The sequence below is a fragment of the Gracilinanus agilis genome, chromosome 4, assembly GCF_016433145.1.
Source record: "Gracilinanus agilis isolate LMUSP501 chromosome 4, AgileGrace, whole genome shotgun sequence".
In the NCBI taxonomy this organism is placed as follows: Eukaryota; Metazoa; Chordata; class Mammalia; order Didelphimorphia; family Didelphidae; genus Gracilinanus; species Gracilinanus agilis.
The window spans coordinates 423,898,275-423,922,929 of record NC_058133.1 but is presented as its reverse complement, the minus strand read 5'-3'; the positions used below and the strand labels follow the sequence as shown (position 1 = coordinate 423,922,929).

At 39.0% G+C, this 24,655-nt stretch overlaps 2 protein-coding genes across 3 annotated transcripts in view; one reads left to right on the top strand and one right to left on the bottom strand.

Annotated features, from left to right (window-relative positions):
- Positions 1-5,101, bottom strand: part of LOC123243736 (WT1 associated protein) — a 31,915-nt gene extending 26,814 nt beyond the window's left edge. The window contains exon 1 of one of the 2 annotated variants that reach the window (XM_044671801.1): positions 4,855-5,101. The gene's annotated coding sequence lies outside the window, so the exon portion shown is untranslated. Of the gene's footprint in view, positions 1-4,417; positions 4,509-4,854 lie in introns of those variants that run through there. The other variant, XM_044671800.1, reaches the window with a different exon arrangement.
- A 17,526-nt stretch (positions 5,102-22,627) lies between these two features.
- LOC123246969 (alpha-enolase-like) lies at positions 22,628-23,850 on the top strand. The gene has a single exon (XM_044675752.1). The coding sequence runs from the start codon at positions 22,717-22,719 to the stop codon at positions 23,848-23,850; it is 1,134 nt and encodes a 377-aa protein (XP_044531687.1). The 5' UTR covers positions 22,628-22,716.
- The last annotated feature ends 805 nt before the right edge of the window (positions 23,851-24,655 follow it).

Sequence of the window (24,655 nt, the reverse complement as noted above, 5' to 3'; positions counted from 1 at the left end):
ACTCAAGAATATACTAGAGATTTTTTATATAAAACCATTAAAGTATATTTCTTATAAGCAAACTTAAGGGAAAATAACTTAGAATCTTTTTCAATTCTGAAGAATCTAATTACTACTTTTAATAACAAATATAATAGTGTTGGAAGTATTTTATACCAGAACACTAAGGGTCAAATGGAAGACCCTAGAGAACAAAGTTAAAGTGTACAAAAATATAAAATATGCACCTGCTATCATAAGCATACCTTTAAGATGAGAACAACTTATATTCTTCCTTTGGGTACAAAATTAGATAGTTAACAGTGCTAGTTCACACCAAAAATTTACTTCAACAAATACAAAAAGGGATAAACTTAAATTTAACTTTAATAAAAAAGTTATTCTTTTAAGATTCATATCAAACTGAGATAGGATTTCTGAGAAATTTGTGAAAACAATACCTATTTTCTTAAGGCTTTTTATATAGAGTGCCTGGAAAGGAAATTAAATATTCAGCTAATTTTAAAGCAATTTCAGTTACAAACAGTTTTGTAGTACAGTGCAGACAGTCCTGGGCCTGAAGTGAGTCTACAAGTTCAAATCAATTCCCATACTTCCTAGCTGGGTGACCCTAGGTAATTCACCTAACTTTTGTCTATCTCAGTTTTCTCAATTGTAAAATGGGGATAATAATAGCAATAAAGTTGTTATGAGGATCAAATGAGATAAAGTCCTTAGCATAGTGACTGAGACATAGAAGGCCTTTAACTTGAAATGTTATTGCTTTAATGCATTACTGTGGGTTTTTCTAAACAAGAACCACAAAAATCCAGTTTGGTAAACCAAAAGTCATAGACAACATGACTGAGTGGAGAGATGGAATGGAAAGAACACTAAACACTGCATTTAGCTTCAGAAAACTAAATCCTCATTCTATTACTTACTATCTTGCTCAAGTAAGTCACTTAATCTGTCTGGGCCTCAGCTTCCTCATCTGTAAAATGATGGAGTTGGGAATACATTATCGGATCCTTCTGGCTCTAAATCTATGAACCTCTTCTCAGTCAATTTATAAAGTTTAAAAAAAAAAAAAAAGACTAAGATTGGTGCTAAGGAACCCTCAATATCATTGGCCAAATAACACTACTGTGATTCTATACCATAGTCATTCAACAACATTAAGTACTGTCCATGTAAAAGGCATTATAGAATGCAAAAACAAAAGTAAAACCAGGCCTTTCCCCCCAAATGTAGTAAGTACAACGTAGTAGATAGAAGTACTAGACTTGATACCAAGACCTGGGTTCAAAATCTACTTCTGATAGTTATTAACTGCAACCTTTACTAAATCGCTTAATTCATTCCTTCATTTCCTTATGTATAAAATGGGAAGACATTGAAATATTTACTTTATAGGGCTGTTGTAAGGATTAAATTAGATAATGTTCATGAAGCTCTTTGCAAACTTCAAAAAATGTTATGTAACCCTTAATTATTGTCATTAGGGAACTTATATTTTGCTGAAGGGACACAGTTAATAAATACAATATAATTCAGAAGGAGAGAATAAAAACAATTAGGGGTTATCAAGAAAAGTTTTTTTATAGGAAACAGCGCTTGAGTTGAGCAGAGAAGGAAGTTAAGGGTTCTCGGAGAAGGAGGGAATGCATTCCAGGAACATGGGGCAGTTTGCACAAAGGCCACAGGCAGGGAATGGAAATTCAGGGCACAGTGAAGGCCAGTTTGGCTTGAACAAAGAGCCCATGAAAGAGAGTAATGTGAAGCCTGGAAAGGTAAGCTACAGACAGACTGCAAAGGGTTTTAACTGCCAAGCTGTGAAGAATGCAATTTATCTTAGAAGCAAAAGAAATGCTTATGCAAGGTAGTGACATGCTCAAGTCTTTGCTTTAGGAAGACTATTTTGGTAGCTGTGTGAAAGACTGGAAGGAAAAGCATCTGGTTCTGGGTAGTCTTATGTATAGGTTACTAGCAATATCTTCTGGAAAAATGATGGGGGCCTGAGGCAGGATGATCTTTTAATCCGAAGACTACTACATATTTTCCAGACATGAATGAATAAATAATGGATGTATTTAAAGATATCAGGGGTAGGCATGGTTCAAGTTTTAGAAATGACAATTTTATGGGTTTCAATTCAGAACCTATGACCATGTGACATTGAATTTTCAATGACAAACCTCCATTACTTTCCCAAGTGGTACAGTAGCTGTAGCACTAAAGAGTTGGGTTAGTTTGAAACTGGTCTTAAACACTAGCTATTTGTCCCTAAGCAAGTTGCTCAATCTGTCTACCTCAGTTTCCTCACCTGTAAAATGGGGATAATAATAGTGTCTACCTATAGGCTTGTTAAAAGGATTGAATAACATTTGTAAAGCACTCAGCACTGTGCCTGGCATGTGGTAGAATGCTTAAAAAATACTTGCTGCAGGACTCCTCCAATTTTTCCACCAGAGAATTGGGGTGATTAATACTTATTCAGTTACCTTCTTCATACTAATAAAACATGGACTAATGAACATAATCTGTAAATATACACTTACTCTGAAGTAATGTGCCCTCACAAATTCCTTAGCTTTAATCTTTATATTACAGTAACACTAGAAGACCTGAATTCTGACTTGGCACTATCACTAATTTTTCTTTATCTTGGCCTCAGTTTTCCAAATGAAATTTAATTAATCTTTCACATCTTTAAAAAAACTCAATAACCTCACCTGTGGACTAGACTCTACGTTGGAAGTATCTTGGAATGGAGGGAAAAAAACCGCTGAACTTGGGAGTAGGAAAACACAAATTACAGTTCTGGCTCCATTAATATCACAATTGTGTAACCCAGAGTAAAACCAATAGCCAAACCATCTTGTAAGCCTGTTTCCTCAAATGGAGAAAATAGGAGTGGTTATCTGCTTGGCCTAGCGAAGACTGGGTTAAGTATAAAATTAAACTTTTTATAAAAGTATTTTGCAAAAACTACATGAAACCAATTTCTTCCATCTCTCCTCTAGCAGTCAAAACAGTGCATATTATACTCGGTAAATTTTAACTGAAAAAAGTGAAAGGAGATGGAACAGGTGTCTTATGGGACCATGGCAAACTATTTTCATAAGCTATACTATGTCAAGCTAAAAGAGACATTAGAAAACTAAATGACACTCATTTTACAAGAAGAAACTAAGGCCCAGAGAAATTAAATGACTTGTTTAAGGACAAGTTGCTGAGGTTTGGTTCAAACTCAGGTATTTCAAAACCAAATCCAAAAACTGTCTTCTACATCAGCTACTGAAATGCAAATAACTGCAAAACACACAACCAAAAGAATTTTTTTTCTAGACAAAGTTCATACGTTGCCAATTAAAGCTCAATCGCTTAGCAAATGCAAGACAAGAGAAAAGAGCCAGAGGGGTGGGGTGGAGGGGTCCTCTGATTTTCATTTGTCCTCTATAGTAATCAGGTAATTTAAATACCACTTTTAATCAGTTTAAGGTATAATATACAAGACTACAACAACTCACAACCACAATGCACTATTTAAAATATTTGTTAATAGGAGGAAAGTCATACCCAATTCCTTATAACTAACACTCCCCGGAAGTTTATATTTATAAAATCAAGTGTCAAATTAAAAAGTGTCAAAAAACTCAAGATACTTTAATACCTCTCTCTTTCCCTCAAACTATTTATACAAAATGAAACTCATCTGAAGATGAGCGCTTGAAAAGGAAAGAGGCATGGGATCCTGAAGAAGTTTCAAGATGTAAACAAATGAATACTTCTTTAAAGCTACTTTGTTTTCTCTTCCTTGGGATTAAAGCTCAATGCAGCTCTGTCAGTAAACACTCCTGGGAAAGGAGGTGTCCTTAGTGTTCCCCACAAGCTATTTTTTTTTTTGTTAGGGTGAATTTGAATTTGGTCTCCCTGGGTAAAACAAGCCAACCTAAGCGGTAACTTTTTTTTTTCTTGCGTAGTTTAAACCCAGCCAGCCCAGAATTTGGCCGAAGGGGGCGGGAGGGGGCTAAGGCAGAGGCAGCGAAGAGATTTCCAAGCACTTGCGAGTGAGGCGACAGGAGCTCCACGCAGCCCGCCGCAGCCACAAGGCTCCCGCGCCCACGGGCCGGCCGAGCGGTCCGTTCCTCGGCTTCCCACCTCAGGTACCGAGCGGCAAGGAAGGTGGGGAGAGTAAAATGGCCTCGGGGCAGCAGCCTCCGCGTCTCCTCATCAAAAGAGGCGAAGCAGTTAACGGAGTCGCAGGCCCGGGATCCCCAAAGCCCTCCCGGTTCCGGCCTCAACGCCGGGGGGAGCGGCCTGACGGACAGGGCGAGGCTGGGGTGGGGCGAGGGGGGCGTAGGGAGGGACGCGGTCACTTCGGCCCGAGGCGGGCGAGGTCTGTTCCGGCAGCGGCCCCGAGTCCTGCACTTACCTACCCACGCCGAGGCCGCCGCTGCTGCCGCCGGCTTGTCACATAGACCGACCGGGGCGCCGACCCCCTCACAGACGGACAGGCGGACGGACGGAGCGGCGAGCGCCGGGCGACCCCACCACCCTAAGCCGCCTGGGTGCCCCGGCCCCAGCGACGGCTCCTCCTCCTCCTCCTCCTCCTCCTCCTCCCGCCGCAGAGACGGGTTCTTCCCTTTATTTGCGGGTCTCGCTGCTACAAAATGGCGCTGGAGGAGGAAATGAGGCTCCGTCACCCCCCCCACCCCCTTCCCTTCCTCGTCTTCCCGCTCCTCCCGCCCGGCAGCTCCGCCCCCCAGCGGCGGCGACCCCGCCCCAGGTCGAAACGCGACGGCTGAGCCCGCCCACCCACTCCCTCCCTTCTCTCTTCTCTTCTCCCCCTTTCCGTCCGCTATCACTCACCCGAGGGACGAGGCCACCCACAAGTAGCCTTTGCGTCCAGCCAGAGTCCGCGGCGGCTACACGCGGGTGGGGCCCCCGCCCTCGCCTCGCCGCTCCCGGCCTGGGGGAGGAGACGGCTAGCGGCGGCAGCAGTCTTCTACAGGGGCTAGTTCGGGCTGCGGCGGAGGCTTCGGATTCACTTTCTTCTCGTGTCCCTCGCTCCTGCCACCCCCGTCCCGGAGCCTGGGCTCCGGAGCCTAGAGTGGCAGCCCAGCCGGCCCAGTGACGGGTGGGGGGGCGGCAGACGTGGAGGGAGGGGGTCACGGAGGGAGGAGGGCGGAGAAGGTTGGAGTTCAGCCGCGGAGCATCTTGGGAAAAGTGGCGAGGGGGCGGGGTGGGTTTCGCCTTCCGCGTCGGGCGGGCGGCAGGGGGAAGGAATGTTCCCGGGGTCGCCACCTGCTGCTGCTGCTGCTGCTGGAGGAGGGCGCCCGCCGGCGGAGGAATCCTGCAAAGCTCGGGGATTGGCTGTCTTTTCGAAAGGTCGCCTGGTGCCTTTGGTCCTTCCGCTCCCCTTGGTCAGCTCGCATTCTTATGTTCTGGTTAATAGAAAACTTACTCGCTTGTCCAGGTAGCCCTTCCGCAGCTTGTGATGTTTTGGGGAACTTCAAGACTGATGTCACTCTTACATGTCAGCGTCGGGAGGGTGGAGTGGAACTGCACTCTTAACTGCTGAGTCCGCCTGCCTGGGAGTCTGGAAACCGGGACTCCTGGGGGAAAGCGTACGAGCCATTGTTCTCGTCTGGATTGTAGATCCGGAGATCAAGCTAAGTCCTGCTCCCCGGGAAATGAGCTTTTAAGGCTAGGGCGATTCCACACTCCCCCCGCAATGCTCCCTAGGAACTACCGGATTTTCGGTTTCATTGTATTCTATCGTTCCAAATTCACTTAAATAAAGTTAAAAGCTAAATTACAAGCGGCGAAACTCCTTTCTCCCACATCCCCCAAGAATACAGCCTAAAAAGGACTTTAAATAAGACCACATTGGAGTTAATTGTCTTAAGTACTAGCCAAATCATTCCTGGGAGTAGGTGTCTAAGTAAAAACTCAGATTTTAGAGAAGCTGGTGCTGTGAATTTATTCTTTAAGATAAAATTAAATGTGAGATATAATTTGTGGAAGGAGATGGGGAAAGTTATAAAATTGATAGCTGAAAGGAAGGATAAAATTAACAGGTTTCTGAAAAGTTGCGATCATAATGAAAAACATCCCTTAGCTCTCTTAGTCGGTTTTCTCTAACTCTAGTTAATGCAAAAATGAAGTTTTTCTAATAATCCTGAGAAACTTTAAAGGGTACTCTCTTTCAAAAATCTCGAATTCAGAGAATCTATAGTTTTAAAGCTGTGAAAGGGACCTTTAATATTATATAGCCCTTTGCCACCTGGCTCTCACCTATCTTTCCAGCTCCCTACGTGTTCTGTAATCAAACTAAATTAGCCTCTCTTCCTCTGGTCTGTTTTTGGGCTGGCTCTTCCCCATGAATGGAATGCATATCCTTTTCAGCTCCACCTTATGGAATTCCTTTCTTCCAGAAGCAGCTCAAATACATAAAGCACTTCCACATCCCTACAACTGCCAGTGCTCTATCAAATTATCTCAAACTTTTATTCCAGATGTTTGTCTCCCCATTAGAATGTAAATCCCTTTTAAGCTGGGTTGGTTTATTGTATTTGTATCCCCTAGGGAAGGTTGGTGGTACTGTTGATAGAGCACCTGGACTAGAGTCGGGAAGACCCGAGTTCAAATCCAGTCTCAGACTTTAGCTCTGTGACCCTGGGAAGTCGCTTAATGCTGTTGGCCTCAGTTTCCTCATTTGCAAAATGATCTGGAGAAGGAAATGGCAAACCACTCCAGTATCTTTGTCAAGAAAACCCCTAAATGAGATTACAAGCGTCATACAGGATTGAACAACAAAATATCCAAAGCCTAAGTCTCTGCCCAGCAAGCATTGAATATATGCTCTCTTTTTCTCATTAGATGCCCTCATTGGGATTCTACTATAACAAGAAACCCACTTAAGCACTTTAAAGTGTTTTTAAAAGACACTTTAAAATGTTTTATTTTAATCAAGAATTTTTCTTATTCCTTTTGCTTGTATAAACTATTTTTTAATACATACTTTATTTCCTTTTGAAAGTTTTTGATCTCAAGTTCTCATTACCTTGGTGAGATTATAGGAAGATTAGTTCTCCAAACTTTAATTATATCTTCCTACCGAGGGTAACAGAGACATTCCTTAGTATCTCTTTAAGGGGTGGTTTTACTGACACAAACTGTTTCTATATGTACTGATTGGCTTATACTCCTTTTGAAAGGACATTTCATTGAGTACTTAATCATAGCATTCCTTTTTAATTCCTTTCCTCTGGAGAGGTTCTAAGAGTATAGCAGAATTAAGAATGCTCAAGATATTAGTGGGTAACTTGGAGAACAGGTATTATGTATGAAATGTGCTCATGCCCATGTGGCCTGAGAAGAGATATCATGGATACTAGAGGCCAACTATTCTTACCTCACCCCAGAGACATAAGCCTAAAATATGTGCCCAAGAGACTGAGTGGTGGCTGGAGTTTTGGTAGTATGTCATGGTCTCATAGGATCAAACTCTAGAACCAAAAGTGAGGAAATTGAGCCCAGAGAAGTTTAGCTACTTGCCAAGGTCACATAGATGGTGGTCAAGATTCAAACTAGGTCCTGTGATTCTCAAGTTTAGTGTTCTTTCCATTTTACCATGCTGTGTTAAGAGTTGCTGGAGAGACACATAGCAGAGTATACATGTATTTGGCCTTGTTGACCAAGAGAACAGTTCCTTGGCAGTGTTCAATTGTTGGCCTTAGCCTTGAAGGGGCAAAAGCCTTTCAACCATATGTCAGCCATGGCTAAAGCAACCACTTAGCTAAGTGGTGAGTGAGAGTCCTTGCCTCTATAACAGCAATCTATTAGAAGAATTTCTTGGGCAGTGCCAGCCCCAGAGTTTTGCCTAAAAGAAAACCACGAGTTTGGGGATCTAGCTTTCTGTTGAGAGAAGAGAAATTTCCTAAGAAGCATGCTTCAGGGAGAAAGATTCCAGAATTTGAAAGATGGAAGGGACCTCAATGGTTATCTAGTCCAACTCATACGCCAAAAAAAATCCCCTCTAATATATCCAATAAATAGTTGTCCAGCCTCTGCTTGAAAACCTCAAAGGAGTGCAAGTCTAATTTCCTCCACATGACAGTTCCTGAAATACTTGAAGACAGATCTCTTGTACTTTCTGAGTCTTAACTACAGGCTAAAAAGGCCAAATACCTCCAAAGGATCCTCATATATAAGGACTCAAGGCCCTTCACTGTTATGTTTATCTTTTGAATGATCTCTGGTTTCTTCTTCAACTAGGGTACCCAAATATGAACATAATACTGCAAATGAGTTCTGATGGGCAGAGTACAATAGAGTTACCTTCCTATTCTTGGAAGGTATGTCCCTCTAGAAGAAGGGAAGGTTCCAGGGTAATGGACAAACAAGCAAAAAGTCTAGTGGATATTCTGAGAACAGAATGGGAAAAGGAATTAGTGTTTATAGAAGTGATCTCAGAGGCATCTAGTCTAGCCTCTACATGACCAAGAATCCCCTTTATAAAATACTTGACAAATGAGGCAGCTAGAGGGAGCAATAGTTAAAAACATTGAACCAGGGTAAGTAAGATCTGTATTAAAATCTGGCCTCGGATACTTCCTGGTTGTATAATCCTGGAAAAGTCAATTAACCTCTATCTGCCTCAATTTCTTCAACTGTAAAAATGAGGATAACAATAGCACTTACCTCTGGTTTTTTTGTGAGGATCCAATGAGATTGTATATTTAAAAACACTATGGAAACCTTAAAGTGCTATAAATGTTAGGTTGTTTAGCTATTATTAATTTTCTAGCATTCTCTGTGAATATTTTTGAAAAGAGAGAATGTACCACCTTCTGCGGGAAACCTATTTCACTTTTAATTAGTTACAAATGCCTAGAACATTTTTCTTATATCAAGTTTAAATATACTTCTTTGCAACTTCTACCTACTCTTCCTATTTTTTTTACCCCAGTGGTCAAGTGGAACAAATTTAATCTGTTGCTCATATGACAGCCTTTGAACTAGATAAAGACTGCTATACTCCTATAAGTCTCCTTTTCTTCAGGCTAAATGCTGCCAGTTCCTTCAAGTGATTTACATATGGCATGATCTTAGAGTCCTTCAACCACCATGATTGCCTTCCTCTGGAGACTTTCCAGAATGTCAGTGCCCCTTCAAGATTTTTAATTCTTAAGCAAAAAACTGAAACCCTTAGGAACACAAGTGGTGTTTTTCTTCTTGTTGCTTATTAAGATCAGGGATTTTTAGATGAGAGGCAGCGTTTCTGTTTAGATGAGAGAAAACATTCCTGAAAAAAGGATTTGAATTTCTGGGTTTGGCTTAAAATATAAGATTTAGATGTTCCTGGCCAGGGATGAAGTAGACACAATAGGTATTGGTAAGAATGCAGTTTTGCAAACCTACTCAAAAGGTCTTTGTTCCTAAAAGAAAGTGGAAAGAAGAAAATAGCTTGTATATCTATCTAGATATTATATTAAGCAAATACAAGGCAGAAAACAAAATAGCAGTAGAAATGTCCAGATAGTCACAGTTCCTATAATGTATAAAAATATTTATAGCAGCTCTATTTGTAGAGACAAACGGCAACAACAATCTGGAAACAAAAAGGGATGCCAACCAGTTGAAGAACAGTTGAGTAAATTATGGCATATGAATATGATGAACACTTTTGTGCTGTAAGAAATGAGGAACTAGATGAATTCAGATATGGAAAGACTTATATAAAGACATATCTGCAAAGTAAGCAGAACTAAAAATATAATTTCTACCATCATGTCAATATTTTAAAAATGAACAATTTTGAAGACCGTTACAAACTGATGAAGAATGAAAGAACAAAATAAGGAGAACAATTTAAACAATTAAAGAACACTGGAAAGACAAAGAATTTTGAAAGCTGTAAGAACTATGATCAATACAATGACCACCCATGATTCCAGAGACTGATGGGGAAACATTCTACTCACTTTCTGATAGATTATATATTTAGAGTACAAAATGAAATGTACCTATTTTTGCATGTAGGCAATGAAGGAATTTCTTTTTCTTGACTTTGAATATTTATTGTCAGGAATATGTTTTTCGTTTCTCTTTTTGGGGGCTTTGGAGGAAGAGAAAATAGATTTCTGTTCATTAAAAATAATTTTGAAAAGGTAGGTTGCTTGTTTTCTTTACCATTTGACTTGTTATAGGAAAGCTCTCATAGAGTGGGGTGATCTGGAAATGTTTGTAATATAAATACAAGTCAATAAAATTTTTAAAAGAAGATAAACTTGTTTGAAGAAATTCAGGAACCAGAGAAAAAGCATGTTGGAGATCATCTGTGTAGAGAACAACAGAAGAAGAAAGAAAAACAATAATATGAAAGCAATATTATAATCAGACCTACTGAGACAAAAATAGGAAAGACATAAGTTGTTCCAGGGATAAATCATTTAGTCCAATGCCATGAAGTTACAGATGAGAAAATTAAAGCCTAGACTTGCCTAAGATCACACAAGTAATAAGAGCTAGGATCTGAACTTAGACCTTTTAAGTCCCAATTTAGCCCTTTTTCCAATGTGCCAATACTGCCTCAAACTTATGGCCTAAAATTTAAAAAAGGAATTTAGTCAAGAAAGTATGGGAAACTCTGAAGAATAAAATTCTGAAGGTAAAAAAGGAAACAATTTGAATGAGAGAAAAAGGAGTGATAATCTTGAGAGATTAATACAGATGCATGGGGACCTAATTGATCAACTCAGATTTTTAAAAAATGCAGAAGATGTATACAAAGAATTTTTAAAGCTATTTGGAAAGAAAGAGGAATACTGAAGAAGAGAAAGAATTAATTGGTATAGAATCTATATCATATATACTATAGATCATGATAATGGATGACAAAAGACAGAGGAGCAGGATTCTGCTTCTGTTTTCCTTGCCAATAAGAAATATCTTTTGACTGAAAAAGACATGACAAAAATAGTCAACAAGAAGTTAATACCCAATTTATGTAGGCAGATAGAAGGAAAGAATTTAGCTGTCCAATTGATGCATTAAAATCATATAGATTTAGATACAAATGAGCTATATCATAATGAAATGAAAATCCCAGTGGATGTGATTTCTGAGCTACTGTAAGTAATTTTTGGAACTATCATAGAGAATGAGAGAAGTTCCCATATGACTGGAGATGGGTAAATGTTCTGGTTTTCAAAAAAGTGAAGAGAATGAAATCTACAAACAATACTCCAGTGAAATGAATTTAATTCCAGAAAGTGATATTAAAGGGATGGCTAGTGAATGTCCAGAAAAGAAAGCAGGAATCATAAAGTGTCAACATGATTTCAAAAGAACAGGTTGTGTTAGATTAATTTCATTCATTCTTTTTTTATAGGGTTACTAGGATGATAGAGCAGGGGAATGAATGTGTAAACATAGCTTTTATCAAAACTTTCAGAAGTATCTCATGGAGAAATGTGGGCTAGGTGAAAATATCCTTAGGGAGCTTTGGAACTGGTTGAATGGAAACCCCTGAAACAACTTAATTCTTAATTAACAGGAAATTCTCTAGAGAAGAGTCTCAGAGATCTGGGTATGGCTCTGAACTATTAATTCATATTAATTGTCATTAATAATTATATTAAAATGATATTAGTAATTATCATAGATTTGGAATTATAAGGGACCCAAGAGGTCATCTAGTCTAACCCCTAATTTTTTTCTCATGGATGAAGAAACTGGGGTCTAAAAAGATCAAATGACTTTCTCAAAGAAGATCAGATCATTTAATCCAACTTAATAATTTTTCAGAGGAGGAAACTGAGATCCATGGAAATTAAGTGGTTTGCTTAAGCCCATCAAGGTTGTGACAGAAGAGGAATGTGAACCAAGGACTCCTGACTCTAAAGACAACCTTCTCCCATGACACTGACCTGTTTCCCAGTATTTTCATAAAAGACTTAGATAATGATATGCTTCTCAAATTTGTAGATGATGCAAAAGTAGGAAGAATAATACATTGGATGACAGAATCAAAATTCAAAAAGATCTTGATGGGCTAGAATCTTGGACAAATTTGACAAAATGAAATAAAAAAGAATAATTGTAAGGTTTTATATTTCAACCTTGCAAATTCAAGTCTGGGCAGGAATGGTTAGACAATTGTTGTTCATTTGTTTTTTCAGTTGTGTCTGACTCATAGTTAATGTGTCTGAAGCCATATTTAAACACAGGAGGCTGAGTCTTCTTGACTTGATACCTTGGTCTCTATCCATTGCACCATATCACTGCCCCTGACTAGACAATAGTTTGGTGGTTTTAGTGGACTATAAGTTCAATATGAGTTAATAGTATAATATATAGCTGTGTAAACCTGGGCAAGTCTCTTAACTCCCCTTGCCTAGCCCTTACCACTCTTTTGTCTTGGAACCAATATACAGTATTGATTCTAAGATGGAACTTGCAAGGGTTTTTTAAAAAATAGTGTGATATAGTAGCCAAAAATATTCAATGGAATCTTTAGGTTAGTATAAGAGAGGAACTACTAGATAGTTGATATTCCTGTTATACCATGTTCTGGTTAGACCATATCTGTGATACTGGTCCAATTTTTCATGACCCTACTTTTTTCTTGGCTTGAGATTTTCTTGGCAAAGATAATGGAGTAGTTTGCTATTTCCTTCTCCATCTCATTTTACAGATGAGGAAATCTAGATGAATAGGGTTAAGCAATTTGCTCAGGCAGTGATTCCCAAAGTGGGCATCATCGCCCCCTGGTGGGTGCTGCAGCGATCCAGGGATGCTGTGATGGCCACAGGTGCATTTGGGGGCAGTGAATAACTGTAAGGGGGTGGTGATAGTATGTGACAGGGGGTGCTAAGTAATATTTTTTCTGGAAAGGGGGCAGTAGGCCAAAAAAATTTGGTAACCACTGAGGCCAGATTTGAACTCAGGAAGATAAGTATTCCTGACACCAGGAGCTTAATAGAATTTAACCTCTTTTTTAAGAGCAATTTGAGATCACACTTTTCAAATGATTTAATAAAATTAAAAAATATTTTTATTCCTCAAAATGTATGTATAGGGATATGGCCAACAGAGTTCTCCCTATCCAGGAGCTTGAGTCTCTGTTGGGCTTTTCTGGAGGCTGAGCATGGGCAAGATTGCAACAGGGGCACTGAAGAAGTAACTGCTTAACCCAGCCTAGCAGTAACTGAGATGCCAGCTCATCCAGCTATTATGCTAAACAGGAATCTTTAGTGGGTAAATGCTTTGTGGGCACTCCTTTAACTTTGAGTCCACTCTCCCCAGGGACCAAGGTAGTATAGGGGCATTGCAGGGAGATGCTTATGCTCCTTTTCTTGAAACTTCCTCTCATTAAATAGCCTATTGTAAAAGCAAAGCAATGTTAATTGGTTAAATGATACTGGGATACTGCCAATGTTCACTGCAATGTTAATGCTACTGACATCAGAGAGTGCATCCAGATTTGGAGAGAGGAAATTGAGGTGACAACACTAGTGAAAGATTCCCACCCCCCCAAACTACTTGGTGGTACCCCACTAGGATTCTGAAGGAGAGATATAACTAGCCCTGTTCTGGTGGGTGTGAGTTAGGAGGAAGATCTCTAGAGTTCTGTAAAAGCTACAAATACATTTTAATTTATGAATATATATGTACATATATATGTACATATATATGTACTACATATATACATATATATAGCTATATATCTATATATATTTTAAACCAGATCTCTGATTTCATCAGTGTAAGGAGTTCCTAGTGAGAAACTCTCTCTATAGTAGCTATTTGCCTGTCTATCTTTCTATCTATCTATCTATCCATCTGCTTAACTATTTATCTGTTCCCTAGAACAGCTAGGTACAACATTTATCAAATAGGATGCCCTTGATTTTGAACAGAACTCATAAGGAAGGGCAAGGCCTTACTAGATTATTTGTACAAAGTACTGAACATCTTGTTAAAGAACTTAACCAAACGGTCATTTAATGGAACTCAAACAGGGCACTAGTGCTGAACTCACTTAGAAAGGGCTAAAAAGGTGGTACCAAACTCAAAAAGACATGGCAATTACAACACATATAAAGGGGCAGGTAGGTGGTGTACTGGATAGAGTACCAGGCCTGGAGTCAGGAAGATGTATCTTATTGAGTTCAAATTCAACCTCTGACACTTCCTAGCTGTGTGACCCTGGGCTAGTCAATTAACTCTCTCAGTTTTCCTCATCTGTAACATGAGCTAGAAAAGGAAATGGCAAACTACTTTAGTATTTTTGTCAAGAAAACCTAAATGAGATCATGAAGAATTGGATATGACCGAAATGACTCAACAGTGGCACACATAGGGGCAATTGAATGGCTCAGAGATGGGAGGTCCTGGGCTCATATCTGGCCTCAGATACTTCCTAGCTGTGTGACCCTGGGCAAATCACTTAACTTCCATTGCCTAGCCCTTACCGCTCTTCTGCCTTAGAACCAATAATCAATATTGATTCTAAGATAGAAAGCAAGGGCTTAAAAACACACACACACACACTCATAAGGATCTCTGTGAGTCACATGTTGACTTAGAAAACCACATATTAATATTATCTGTTTTATTGCATTTTTATTTTGTTAAATATTTCCTAATTAAACTTTCATCCCTTTGGAGGGATAGGGGATACTCAAGGGTGTTGTGCAGCCCTTTATAGCATCTGACATCTCTGGGCTAAAAGATAATGCTTTTTTTGGAACAAGGACACAGTTGGATGAGGGTTGGCGTGGTAATAGTGAACTAAATGGTGGATTTTGAATCAGGAAGTCCTGGATATGAATCCTGACTCAGACACTAGTTCACAGAAAAAGTTATTTAATCTCTTGAGTCTCTTCCTTCATCTGCAAAATGGGAATACTAATACTTTCTATACCTACCTCACACGGTTGTATGGAACTCAAATGAGAATTAGTAAAACACTTTACAAATCCCAGAGTGCTATATACATGCCAACTATCATTATCTTTTTAATGCATTTGAGCTATAGGGTATGGTCTCTTCTCAGAGATATGCCCAGAAATATGATGAATAAAATTCATTCAGAAATTGTTTTCTTTACTTCTGATTTTCTAACACAAAACACATTTTTATCTGTTAACAGAAGAGAAATCACAATTCTGTTACATTTGAAGTTTTTCAATTTCAATTTTCACTTAAGCTAACTTCTTGAATTTATCTTTTTTTTCTCTCAAAAGGTCAATCACTGTTCATATCCTAGAAAAAACTGATTCAGTTTTACAAGCAACAAAATAGAATTGCATCCCAATTCTATGTAAGGGGAATCTAACTCATATTCTATTAGGACTTTATGTAGAAAAGATGGATTATTACTTCATCAAGACTTTAAAATGATTTAATTTACATTTATTTCAAGTAATTGAAAAAAAATTAACATAAAAAAAGTAAAAATCTTCTGCCTGGATGGTCTCCTGCTCTTAAGTTTCTCCTCCATGCTAGACTTCATTCTTTAAAATACATTATGTTATTTCTCTGGTCAAGAACTTGCAGTGACCTTTCTATTCTTCTTCCTAACTTTTGATGCCTTCCACAACTTGTCTTCATTGTACTTACCCAACCTCTATTTCCCAAGACTCCCAAACACACATTTTCTATTTCTCACAGGTTAGCCTCACTATTACATGAGCACCCTTGCTATTTCCAGCCAGTATATCTAGTATATCTTTGCTTGGGCTTTTTCTTTCTTTTCTAGAAAGAAAAAGAGATTCTGCCCTAATTTCTCTTGCTATTATTCTCCATTGCATATGCTCCTTTTCTATTCCTCAGAAGCAGAAAGAGAATAAATAGTTCCACTCGTATATCTTTATTGAATCACAATATTTAGAGTTGGTCTAAGCCCCAACTTGGCCAAGCACCTCTTTTTATGAGTGATAAAGTGGAGACCAAGATAGGTTAAGTGACTTGTACAAAGTCACACAATTATTATTTCAGAGCCAATGTGAAAGCCTAGACTTTTTTTTCTAGTGAGAACAGTGCAATCATTCTTCCACTAACAAAAGAGGAACAGTTCGCTCTTCTTTCAACAGGACTGTTTAGCAAGTTGTTACGCTACGGTCCTGCTTTATTTAATTGATATCAGTAAGCATTAATAATAACACCTATAGCTAGCTTTAGACACTTAACCCTTCTCTGCTTAGTTACATTAGGAATATCTGTAACACAAAAGTAGATACATAGCAAAAACATTCTTTGGAGTGAACATCTAATAGATATTATGTCCTTGTCCTAGACCAATTAAACAGGAAATTTAAGATAAAAAAATACCTTTGCATTCTGTCTTAGATCAATATAAAATATCAGTTCCAAGGCAGAAGAGCAGTAAATGTTAAACAAATGGGGTCAGGTGATTTTCCTTGAGTCACAAAACTAAGAAGCATCAGGTTGGGTGAATCCAGGACCTGCTACCTCCAGGCCTGGTGCTCTATGTACTGAACCATGTAGTTGCCCCTAAGTTTTTAAAAATTTAAGATTTTTAAAGAGACAACATAGAAATAGTGTTGCCTTGACCACAAAAATATAGTATGGCCAGAGGCGAGCTAAGTCTATAAAACAGAACTGGAAAATTCATTGATGCCAAGATGTCTCTTCAGTTAGAGACGTCAAACAAACACACCAAGGATTCCACCTGCAGCCCACAACACTGCAGAGGAAGTGTAGAAAGCTGCTTTCCCCACCTGTTATCTGACTTCCTTAACTGTGTAGAGGGAAAATTAAGCTTAATGTTTCATTTGTTTCTCTTGATAATATAAAGATAAAGGGAAGACTTTTGTGGGCAGAACAAGTCTGATAGAAAGAACCATTTTTGTGGCTTATTGGACAGTCATGAAAATTGTGTGAATCGTACCTACCAAATAATTTATTTTCATTGGTTCCTATAAATGGTGTGTAAATTCATTCATAAAAAGATTAAGGCACCATAGTTAAAGGTATGCCTCTCTAGGATATTGACTAACTATATTTGTCATTTTAAGTCCAGTCAGACTTATTTAAAAATAAATAAAAAGGTGCCATCCATCCATTTGTTTTACATCGACTTATTGAGCACTTACTATGGGGGAGGCATTGTACTAGAATCTAGTTAAAGATGACTGATTAGTGGTAGTTACCTGGAAAAAACTTATAATTTAGTAGAGCAGATGTACAAGTGCCTCAAAGCCAGTTAGATGGTACAGTGGATAGAATACTAGACCTGGAGTCAGGAAATCTCCTTTTCCTTAGTTCAAATCTGGCCTTGGACACTTACTAGCTGTGTGACTCTGAGCAAGTCATGTAACCCTGTTTGTCTCAAATTTCTCATCTGTAAAATGAGCTTGAAAAGGAAATGGTAAACTACTCCAGTATCTTTGCCAAGAAAACCACAAAGAGACAGACATGATTGAAGTGAGCAAGCAACAAAAATAAGTGCCATAAGAGTGACTCAAAGTACTATAAGTGGCTAGAGGAAGAACTATGGCCAAGATGATCACAGAATTCATAAGCAAGGCAATATTTGAATTAAGTTTGAAAGATGGATAAGATTTTGACAGAGATGGGGAAGGCAGAGAAGATGGCGTGATCTAAGCCACAGAAGTAAGAAAGAAGTTTATATGTGTGACTCAGAGCCTATTGATAAAAGTTTGGACTCATAGAGATTGGGGTAATTTTGTAAAGCTTCTTATGTAATTAGTTCTCTTAGGTTCATGCTTCTATATAAGGTTTCTTCTAGAATATTGGAATTTGGCTTGCTGGCAGGATATCTGAGTTCTCTCACCTATTAGCAATTGGTCAGTAATATGAGTATTAATATCTTTTTTATGAAAAATTTTAGGACAAAAATTAAACCAGGGCTGACAAATTTTTAACATCTGGTTCTCTGGAAAAAATATAAGCAGTACCCACTTTTTAAATCTGCAATTATTAACATTTTCTCCATTACTTTTTAAAATTTAGACAGTCGATAAAAAAATAACAAAAATAAAGTCCTGACATGTAGTGTTAGCCAGTTTCCAAGGTATAAATGCCCACACTGAAAATTTAACATGGTCCCCAGAGTTCAAGTTAGCTTCAGCATAGGACACCCCTATACTCAACTCCTAATCCAAAAGCAAAGAACAAAATTACAACAGCAAAATCCCAGCAATTTGGGTGACATTGTAGCTTTTTCCCTCATGCCCAGTCTGTATTGGTCAGCATATTGCACATTTATACATCCCAGGTAGATCACCACAACTTCTACAGATTCTGTCTTAGCTAAGAAAGTGTGAGGCACTTTTGTTTGCTACTATTGCTACAATCGTCATTACAACCCAGGCTTTGCAGATCCTGATTTGGTTTAGAATTCTTTGCTCTGAGGACAGCCATTACTTATATCTGCCATTCTTCCAGAGATTTCATTTCTCCTTTTTCATGTTTTTTTCCCCTCTCCTTCACCCAGCCACCCTTTCTTGAGGTATTCATCTATGTCTTTAGTCCAAAACACTTGAGAAAATGTAAGCTTTGCCTTTTGTCACATCCATTCCACATATTTGAAAAATGGTTAATAATATAACTTGAAATGTAATTTTGCATCATGGAGGGATTTGATGACTTAGCTAAAAACTCTTACCTTTATTTGATAGGCATTTTATTGAAGGTTTCTCAGCAAGGGAGAAAAAGGATCAAAGGGGGACTATAGGAAGAATAATTTGGAAGTTAGCTGCAAGATGATGTGAAAAAGATACTCTAAATTCTTTGTATCCCCTTCCACCTTAATTCTCTGCAATCTGACTTTTGATGCCATCATTCCATTGAAAATATTTTCTCTAAGAATATCAGCAATCTGTTTACCCACTAAATCAATCAGTAAATAAGCATTTATGTTGAGAGCTGGTTCTCTCCAGAGACTGGCTCTGGGGAAGAAGGGAGAAGAGAGAAAAAGTCCTGTGTGGATGAGAAGTTGGCAGGGTCAAGGGGACTATGAATGGGATCATGGATTCCAGTTTTACTGAACATATAGGTCCAATATTTATGTGATTTTACCAGAGAAGCATTATATCATTGAAAGCCAATCATTACTCATAAGCATTACATCAGAATGAGCCAATGGAGTGAATAGAGGGGAACCATGCAGGTGCAAATTCGGTTATACACAGAATACAAAGGGTTTTGGGTTTTTGCATACATGTGCCTATGAAGATACAGCTTCAAGGTCTCTCGCCTAAAATAGTGCTAGGCCTTGCAGATATTGCTTGTCTGGAGAGACTGGCCAGATAGCTGGAGCCCACTAGAGGAATGACTTAACTTATTATCTTGGAGCTAACCTTGGCTCCTAACAAAGGGCCGTAGTTCTCTGGAAACTTGGCCTGGCCAAAGGATTTCAGAGCAGAAGTTCAGGTCTGTTTTTTTTGCTGCTTTTCCTCAGTTGACCCAAAGATCTTTATGGCTCTGTCACATTTATTTATTTATATAACATCAATCATGTGCCAAGTATGAGGTGCTAGAGATACAAAGATAAAAATGAAACAGTCTCAGCTCTCTAGGGCTTTACTTTCTACCATGGGATACAATTTACACAAAGATCAGTAAATACAAATCACATAAAAAATAAAATGTAAATATTTTGGAGGGAAAGGGAAAGCACTTGCTGTTGCTAGGATCAGGAGAGATATTTACACACAAGCTAATATTCTCCCTTTCTCAAAATGCTGACTGGCATCTATCTAAAACCATCAGTAAACATTATCTGTGAGGAGGATAAACTAAAGCCCTTCCCAATAAAATCAGGTATAAAGCAAGAATGTTCATTATCACCACTTTTATTTAATATTGTACTAGATAGCAACAAGAGCAGAAAAATAAATAGAAGGAAATGGAATAGGCAATGAAGAAACAAAGTTATCAATCTTTGATGATATATGATGGTATATCTAGAAAATCAAATAAAAAACCAATAGAAATAATCAACAACTCCAGCAAAATCACAGGATACAAAATAAACCCACATAAATCATCAGCATTTCTATTTGCCACCAATAAAATCCAACAGTTAGAGATAGAAAAGTAAATTACATTTAAAATAACTCTAGACAACATGAAATACAAGGGCTATGCCTACCAAAATAAACTCAGCACTATATGAACACAATTACAAAACACTCTTTACACAAATAAAATCAAACCCAAACAATTGCAAAATTCCAATTAATTACATTAATTGCTCATGGATAGGTCAAGCCAATACATTAAAAATGACAATTCTACCTAAATTAATTTGCCTATTCAGTGCCATGCCAAACTACCCAAAAATTATTTCATAGAACTAGAAAAAATAACAATAATGTTTATCTAGAAGAACAAAAAGCTGAGAATATTAAGGGAATTAATGAAAAAAATATGAAGGAAGCCTGACTGTACCAGGCATCAAACTATACTATAAAGTGGTAATCATCATAACAATTTGGTACTGGCTAAGAAATAGAATGACAGATCAATGGAATAGATTAGGCAATAAACATCTGGCCATTAATGTCTAGAGCAACTTAGTGTCTGATAAATCTAAAGATCCAAGCTTAAGGGGAAAGAACTCACTATTGGACAAAAACTGCTGGGAAAACTGGAAAGGAGTATAGCAGAGATTAGGCAGGAATCAACATTGATCAACCAGTCACTAAAGTCAAAATGGATATTTGATCTAGAAGTAAAGGGTGACACCATAAACAAATTAGAGGAACATGGAAAAGTTTACCTGTCAGACTTATGGGTAAGGGAAGATTTTTGACCAAACAAGATATAGAGAACATTATGAAAAATAAAATAATTTTGATTACATTAAATTAAAGGTTTTTGTACAAATAAAACCAATGCAACCAGAATTAAAAGGGAAACAACAAATTTTGGGGAAAAATTTATAGCAAATATCTCTTACAAATGCTTAATTTCTCAAATATGTAGAAAACTGTCTGTAGCCATATGAAAAAAATGCGCCAAATCATTATTTGCTAAAGAAATGAATTAAAAAAATTCTGAGATACCACATCACATACCTATCAGATGGGCTAATTTGATATGACTAAAAAGGAAAATGATAAGTGTTGGAAGGGTTGGGAAAATTGGGACACCAATATACTGTTGGAGGAACTGTGAACTCATATAACCCTTCTGGAGAACAATATGGAACTAGGCTCAAAAGGGCCATAAAACTATGTATATACCTTTTGACCTAGCAATACCACCACTGGGTCTGAATCCCAAAGAGTTCAGAGATAAGGGAAAAGGACCTACCTGTACCAAAATACTTTTAGCAGTCATTTTTGTAGTGGCAAAGATTTGGAAATGGAAGGGTTACCTATCTCTTGGGGGATGGATGAACAAGTTGTGATATATGGTTGTAATGGTATGGTGCCATAAGGAAAAATGAACAGTATGAACTCAGAAAAACCTGGAAGGAATTATACGAACTGATGCAAAGTGAAGTGAGAAGAACGAGGAGAACACTGTATACAGTAACAAATATTATATGATGATCAACTGTGAAGGACTAAACCATTATCAGCAAAGCAAGTCTTCAAGATAACCATAAGAGACTCATGATGAAAATACTATCCACAGCCAAAGAAAGAACTGTAGGAATCTGAATGCAAATTAAAGCATACCATCTTCCACTATATTTCCTTCATAAGATTTCTATTATATGTGTAAGAGGTGTCTTTTATCATATCATGAGCAATATAGAAATATGTATTACCTGAAATTCAGACTATTTACTGTAAGAGGGAAATTTAGGTATTTTATAGATATGTAATCAACAATTCAAGTTGATTCCGTAATTAAATCAGACCTAAGTCAGCATCGGGTTAAGACACTTTATTTACAATCAGGAAGGTAAAAGTATAGGAATAAAGAGAAAGGGAGAGGCTAGTCTAGGCCTGTGAATGCCTGGACTAGAGAGAAGGTTAAAAGGCTAAATAAATGAAGCTGTAAGCCACAAGGTCTAGCAACCAGATAGGCAGAGTTTGGAAGCGGCCTAGGTAGGCCAAGGAAGTCAGCCTAACTTACCCACGTGACAATACAGAGTGTAAGCGTTTTGTGGTCTCTGGAGATCCTTCAGCACCAAGTTCAAGGTGGGAACTACCTCCACAGGAAGTAACCAACATACTTGAAGAGATAGTGTCTTTAGTCACTTCCCGTGGGTCCACCTCTAATTCAAGTGGACAAATGGCAGCCTCTACACTGATTTGGACTGCCCAAAGGGCAGTCCCTTGTTCTTGATTTGTTACTTATTGTCATGTGTGGGTAACTCGTCTCCCCTCCCCACTAAGGAAGGTGAGGGTGATATCATTTCTATGCCTAGGTTGAGTAGGGTTTTGACTATGAATGGGCTAGAGCTAATTCTATTTACACATTAGGACTTTAAGGGGGAAGAAAATCCGAATTTTGAAACATCAAAAACAGTTGTCAAAAAGCGTTTCTAGCCCTCAGCCTCTCTTCTCTGAGTTCGTTGGTGGAAACCATATTCAGAACCTCAAGATGTCTATCCTCAAGATGCAGGCAGGCGAGATCTTTGACTCTCGGGAAACCCGAGTTGAAGTTGATCTCTACACTTCAAAAGGTCTCTTCTGAGCTGCTGTACCCAGTGGTGCATCTACTGGTGTCCATGAAGCCCTGGAGCTCCGAGACAATGATAAAACCCGCTACATGGGGAAAGGTGTCTCAAAAGCGGTTGAGCACATCAATAAATCTATTGCCCCGTGCCTGATTAGCAAGAAACTGAATGTTGTGGAGCAGGAGAAGATTGACAAATTGATGCTAGAAATGGACGGCACTGATAATAAATCTAAATTTGGTGCCAATGCCATCCTGGGAGTATCTCTGGCTGTTTGTAAGGCTGGAGCTGCAGAGAAATGTGTCTCCCTTTACCGCCACATTGCTGATCTTGCAGGCAATGAAGAAGTTATCCTGCCAGTTCCAGCCTTCAGTGTGATCAATGGTGGCTCCCATGCTGGTAACAAGCTGGCCATGCAGGAGTTCATGATCCTCCCTGTTGGGGCATCAAGTTTCAAGGAGGCCATGTGCATTGGAGCTGAGGTCTACCACAACCTGAAGAATGTGATTAAGCAGAAATATGGACAGGATGCCACCAATGTAGGGGATGAGGGTGGCTTCGCTCCTAACATCCTGGAGAATAAAGAAGCTCTGGAGCTGCTAAGGACTGCTATTAGTAAAGCTGGCTATACTGATAAGGTGGTCATTGGCATGGATGTTGCTGCTTCAGAATTCTACCGATCTGGGAAATACGACTTCGACTTCAAGTCCCCCAATGACCCCAGCAGATACATCTCCTCTGAGGCTCTTGGGGACCTCTACAAGGGCTTCATCAAGGATTATCCAGTGGTGTCCATTGAAGATCCCTTTGACCAGGATGACTGGGAAGCTTGGACAAATTTCACTGCTACTGCAGGCATCCAGGTGGTAGGGGATGACCTCACTGTGACCAATCCCAAGCGTATTGAAAAGGCTGTGGATGTCAAAGCTTGTAACTGCCTTCTGCTCAAAGTGAACCAGATTGGCACTGTGACTGAATCTTTTCAGGCGTGCAAGCTGGCCCAGTCCAACGGGTGGGGAGTCATGGTTTCCCATCATTCTGGGGAGACTGAGGATACCTTCATTGCAGACCTAGTGGTGGGTCTGTGCACCGGACAGATCAAGACTGGTGCCCCCTGCCGATCTGAGCGTCTGGCCAAGTATAATCAGATTCTTAGAATTGAGGAAGAGCTGGGCGCCAAGGCCAAGTTTGCTGGAAGAAACTTCAGAAACCCTAAGGCACAATAGGCTGTGTGTGCCTAGGAGAGCCCAGAGCTAGCCTAGCGGGCACCAATCACCTGAGTAGACATCTGCCCCAAGCACCAGACCAGGGCCTGTGCTGCTTACTGGTCCTCCTTCTCTCCTCGATGTTCCCCTGCTATGTTAGAACTGTCCTATCAGGCTGTACCTGATCCCCCAGCACTGCTGGAAGCCCTCACTCCATGACACCCCCAGCCCTTTGTGGCCATGTCTGGAGCCATGTACTTGCCATTGCAGGCCAGATCCTTAGTGGATTTTATGTGCAGAATAAAAGTATTCAGTAACCCGGTGGGGGAGGGGGGAAAGTGTTTCTATGTGTAACGTAAAAAAAAATTAATGTTCCCTGCAAACAGGGGGTTCTAAGAAGTGTGGGTAAAATTATGTGTTAAGCCAAAATTTAGACTAATATCACAAGTTTGAAGGCTTTTTTGAGGGTAAGGGGTGGGGAAAGTGAGAGGTATAAAATGCAGTTACTACTCATGAAGAATAAAAATGTAACTAAAATTAGTTTAATAATTGATGCTTAAAAATACACAAATCAAAAATAAAAAGGATATAAAAAACAATTCCCCTTCCGTTGTCACCATTTTAGGAAGTAAAGGAAGCCTTCTGCAGGCACTGCTGATTATCTCCAATTTGTCCCATACATTGTTTGTACATATTTGTTGTTTCTCTCTCCTATTAGATTTTGAGCTCCCTGAGAGCAGGAACTATTTTTTTTTTATCTTTCTTTGTTGGATCCCCAACATTTAACACAGAGCCTGGCACCTAGGAGGCCCTAATTAGGGTTTAA